Source organism: Penaeus japonicus, unplaced genomic scaffold (genome assembly GCF_977035675.1).
Source record: "Penaeus japonicus unplaced genomic scaffold, GWHDUDI00000001_assembly GWHDUDI00000004, whole genome shotgun sequence".
NCBI lineage: Eukaryota > Metazoa > Arthropoda > Malacostraca > Decapoda > Penaeidae > Penaeus > Penaeus japonicus.
In genome coordinates this window covers 42,320,798-42,325,797 of record NW_028234406.1, presented here as the reverse complement: position 1 = coordinate 42,325,797, position 5,000 = coordinate 42,320,798, and the positions used below count along the sequence as shown (strand labels likewise).

Sequence of the window (5,000 nt, the reverse complement as noted above, 5' to 3'; positions counted from 1 at the left end):
ATAATTCAAATATGCCTTACAAGTCTTCCGAAAAAAAAAAAAAAAAACATTCTTATGCCAAGAACACATTCTTACACGTAATTACAGTTTAATTTCTATTCATACAGAAAACCAACCTTAATCAATTGGCCATGTTCTTTTCTACTACATAGATCATCCAGGTATGAAATAAGCATATGAAAAAAAAAAAAAAAAAATCTCAGAAGCAAGATTTGAAAAAACAACAACAACAACAACAATAAGGCCTTGGATAATTGTTGCTTTTCGTATTTTTACATTTGAAACAAATCTTTATGACTCGGGTCTGAATGCTCATTCTCTCATTTTTTTTCCTTTTATTATTTGTATTTATCGATTTATCAACATATTTATTCACTTATGTCATGGATGAAGTAGTAACCAGCAAGGTTATTAGAAACACAAAATTGGCTCCTTTTTTCTCCCCTCTTTTCATACATAGAACCCCCCTCCAAATGCTTTATCTTTCCCTCGCATGGAGCTTTCGAAAAACAATAAAAAAAAAAAAAATAAAGCAAATGACAACCATCAACGGCAGCAAAAGTTCTCTTCGCTACTGAAGAGTCAAAAAAAAAAAAAAAAAAAAAAAAAAGCCACTTCGAAGCCACTTAGAAACGACTCACCTTACACACGAACGTGAATAATTTTTCTCCACAAGAAGTGCGGAAGACCGGGGAGTCACCGGATTCCATGATCACGGCCGAACATGAGCCATTTTCGTCCGTGCTCCAGGCAGAGATCAATGGCAAATTGGCTTCTTCCTTTACCTTTATATAATGACAAAAAAAAAAAAAAAAAAGGATAAACGAGATATAATATGTCGGTGGTATTGACGCTTGTGATGTTGTGTTGATGAATTTGAACTGAAGTTAGGTTGATGAATGAAACATTTTATGGAAATAATTTGATAATGTCAGTGTTCATCTGCAATGTCTTGCAACTTTATATGTATAATTATAAAGACGCTATCACACTCTTTTAGATACCTGATACTGTTTTTGCTCTAGAATTGCCAAAACAAAAACAAACAAACAAACATTCGCCTAACCTTTGTAAAGCAAGACTATTGTAAAAAAAAAAAAAAAAAAAAAAAAAAAAAAAAAAAAAAAAAAAAAAAAAAAAAATAGTAATTAAACTATTTCAACAAAATAATCCCCACCTTCCGAAGCCCTTCAAGATCCTGCGGGTCGGTTGCATTCACCAAGTTGCCTCCATAAGTGTTGCAATAGCTGAGCGTATCGTGGTAGTTGATCGGTTTCACTTTCGTTAGCAGGTACCTGTACTGGTTGCGGGGGAAACACAGGTCCTTTGCCTCGACCTCGACCTCCAAGGAGCTGGGAAGTAAGGTTCTGAAGATTAAGGTTCTGAAGATTAAGGTTCTGAAGATTAAGGTTCTGTCGTCAAGGGATATGTAAGTAGGAAGTAAAAAGGAGGAGGAGTCATAAGAGAGAAAAAAAGGAAAAAAAAAAAAGAAAAAAAAAGAAAAGAAGAAGAAGAAGAAGAAGAAGAAGAAGAAGAAGAAGAAGAAGAAGAAGAAGAAGAAGAAGAAGAAGAAGAAGAAGAAGAAGAAGAAAAAAAAAGCGGAGAATAACAAGAAGGAAGAAGAGAATAACAGGAATAACAGCAAAGGTAAAAAAAATAAGGTGTTTCTTTAAACGTATTAGGACAAAATCTACATTTTCTGACCCTTAGAAAGGACCAAAGTTCACCCAATTTTATGGTTTAGTAATGCGAGTGAATTCATCTACCGTTCTTCAAGTTGACATAACATTAAAGCTCCTCTAAGTAAAGATAACTGGCTATTACACACAATATAATTTCTATTCAAATTTCACGTATGATGTGTTATGTAACAGCAGATATTCGAGAGAAAATGATGATTATACTTTAAATAAGACACATGATAAAAAATTCGGCCTCTTTCATCATCACCATCATCATTACCCTCATCATTATTATCATAATCATCATCACCATCATCATTATCATCATCATTATTATCATCATAATCATCATCATCACCATCATCATCACCATCATCATCACCATCACCAATATGATTATAATTCTTGTTATGAATGCTGTTATCATCATTATGCTCTCGCCCACTAAGGATTATAACTAATTTAATTCACGTTGATGTTGAACAAGTCACAAGAATCCTATACAATTGATTGACGAGACACATTATATAATCAATTCATCCACGGCGAAAGGGAGAGGTGTCTAAAACCCTCTTTGAAGAGCTCTTTGATCTCTCTCTTTGGAAAGTCTTAGCTCTTTGAAAACTATTTCGTCCCGTGTCGGTGTAGGAGTTTTTTTTTCTTTCTTTCTTTTTTTGTTAAATTCTCGGCTATTTTTCTTTGTTACTTGAGATAATGTTATAGAGTGTAGAAGAACATTACTGTGTTGTATTGGCTTCTTAATATGAAGACAAGGAATATCTCTCTCTCTGTCTCTGTCTGTCTGTCTATCTGCCTGTCTGTCTGTCTGTTTGTCTGTCTGTCTGTTTGTCTATCTGTCTATCTGCCTGTCTGTCTGTCTGTCTACCTGTCTGTCTGTCTATCTGCCTGTCTGTCTCTCTGTCTGTCTCTCTCTCTGTCTCTGCCTGTCTGTCTGTCTGTCTGTCTGTCTGTCTGTCTGTCTGTCTGTCTGTCTGTCTGCCTGTCTGTCTGTCTGTCTGTCTTTCTGTCTGCCTGTCTGTTTGTCTGTCTGTCTATCTGCCTGTCTGTCTGTCTGTTTGTCTGTCTGTCTGTTTGTCTGTCTGTCTATCTGCCTGTCTATTGTTGTCTGTTTGTCTGTTGTCTGCTGTGCTATCTGTCTAATGCCTGTCTGTCTGTTGTCTACGTTGTCTGGCTGTCTATTGCCTGGCTGTCTGTCTGTCTGTCTCTCTCTGTCTCTGCTGTCTGTCTGTACTGTCTGACTGTCTGTCTGTCTGGCTGTCTGTCTGTCTGCCTGTCTGTCTGTCTGTCTGTCTTTCTGTCTGCCTGTCTGTTTGTCTGTCTGTCTATCTGCCTGTCTGTCTGTCTGTTTGTCTGTCTGTCTGTTTGTCTGTCTGTCTATCTGCCTGTCTGTCTGTCTGTTTGTCTGTCTGTCTGCCTGTCTATCTGTCTATCTGCCTGTCTGTCTGTCTGTCTACCTGTCTGTCTGTCTATCTACCTGTCTGTCTGTCTATCTGTCTGTCTGCCTGTCTGCCTACCTGCCTGTCTGTCTCTCTGTCTATCTCTCTGTCTGTCTGTCTGTCTATCTGTCTCCATTTTCTTTATTTTTTACGAGTTTTAGTTATTTTTCCCGAAGCCTTTTCTTGACTCCTGTTAAAATTTGTATCAAGGTAGAATTTAATCCAGCAGAAACATATTGTTTTGCTCAATGAGATCGCCGGACGGAAAGCAAGAACACTCTCGTCTGTAACACTACGTTATAAAATATATGTCTATCTTAAGAATGTTGATGATATTGATGAAAAAAGTCGATAAGAAGATTGATTAGCTGTCACGTCAACGGCTATGTCATTAATGGCGTATTCTTTTGCAAACATTTAGTGCGTAACAAACAACATAATTAAGGGCTTTCTGTGGGTGAACAGCCTCATAGATTAGTAGATAATTCCATTTGCTTCAATATATTTGGAAATATGGATAAATAATGAATCGTCACATATGTAATTTGTGATATTTATGATTAATGTTTTGAATACTAGTTTTCAAAAGACTTTGTGTTTTAAATACTAGTTTTCAAATGAATTTGTGTTTGAAATACTAGTTCAAAAGAATTTGTGTTTTATATGCTAGTTTTCAAAAGAATTTGTGTTTTAAAAACTAGTTTTCAAAAGAATTTGTGTTTTAAATACTAGTTTTCAAAAGAATTTGTGTTTTAAATACTAGTTTTCAAAAGAATTTGTGTTTTGAATACTAGTTTTCAAAAGAATTTGTTTTAAATACTAGTTTTCAAAAGAATTTGTGTTTTGAACACTAGTTTTCAAAAGAATTTTGTTTTGAATACTAGTTTTCAAAAGAATTTGTGTTTTAAATACTAGTTTTCAAAATAATTTGTGTTTTAAATACTAGTTTTCAAAAGAATTTGTGTTTTAAATACTAGTTTTCAAAAGAATTTGTGTTTTAAATACTAGTTTTCAAAAGAATTTGTGTTTTAAATACTAGTTTTCAAAAGAATTTGTGTTTTAAATACTAGTTTTCAAAAGAATTTGTGTTTTAAATACTAGTTTTCAAAAGAATTTGTGTTTTAAATACTATGTTTTCAAAAGAATTTGTGTTTTAAATACTAGTTTTCAAAAGAATTTGTGTTTTAAATACTAGTTTCCAAAAGAATTTGTGTTTTAAATACTAGTTTTCAAAAGAATTTGTTTTAAATACTAGTTTACAAAATAATTTGTGTTTGAAATACTAGTTTTCAAAAGAATTTGTGTTTTAAATACTAGTTTTCAAAAGAATTTGTGTTTTATAAATATTTTCAAAAGAAAATTTGTGTTTTTAAAATAATAGCTTTTAACAATGAAGTCTGTGTTTTAAATAATAGTTTTCAAAAGAATTTGTGTTTTAAATAATAGTTTTCAAAAGAATTTGTGTTTTAAATACTAGTTTTCAAAAGAATGTGTGTTTTAAATACTAGTTTTCAAAAGGATTTGTGTTTTAAATACTAGTTTTCAAAAGAATTTGTGTTTTAGATACTAGTTTACAAAAGAATTTGTGTTTTAAATATTAGTTTTCAAAAGAATTTGTGTTTTAAATAATAGTTTCAAAAGAATTTGTGTTTTAAATAATAGTTTCAAAAGAATTTGTGTTTTAAATACTAGTTTTCAAAAGAATTTGTGTTTTAAATACTAGTTTTCAAAAGAATTTGTGTTTTGAATACTAGTTTTCAAAAGAATTTGTGTTTTGAATACTAGTTTTCAAAAGAATTTGTGTTTTAAATACTATTTTTCCAAAGAAAAGTAATGAAATTAAACACATTGCAACTTCCTC

At 32.3% G+C, this 5,000-nt stretch overlaps 1 protein-coding gene across 1 annotated transcript in view; it reads right to left on the bottom strand.

The window, feature by feature from the left end:
* The window catches only part of LOC147472010 (uncharacterized), a 37,190-nt gene that overhangs the window by 13,000 nt on the left and 19,190 nt on the right, over positions 1-5,000 (bottom strand). The window contains exons 6-7 of the mRNA XM_086535831.1: positions 1,178-1,367; positions 642-785 (exon numbers count right to left, since the gene is read on the bottom strand). Coding sequence (XP_086391957.1) covers positions 642-785; positions 1,178-1,367 — 334 coding nt within the window. The remainder of the gene's footprint in view (positions 1-641; positions 786-1,177; positions 1,368-5,000) is intronic.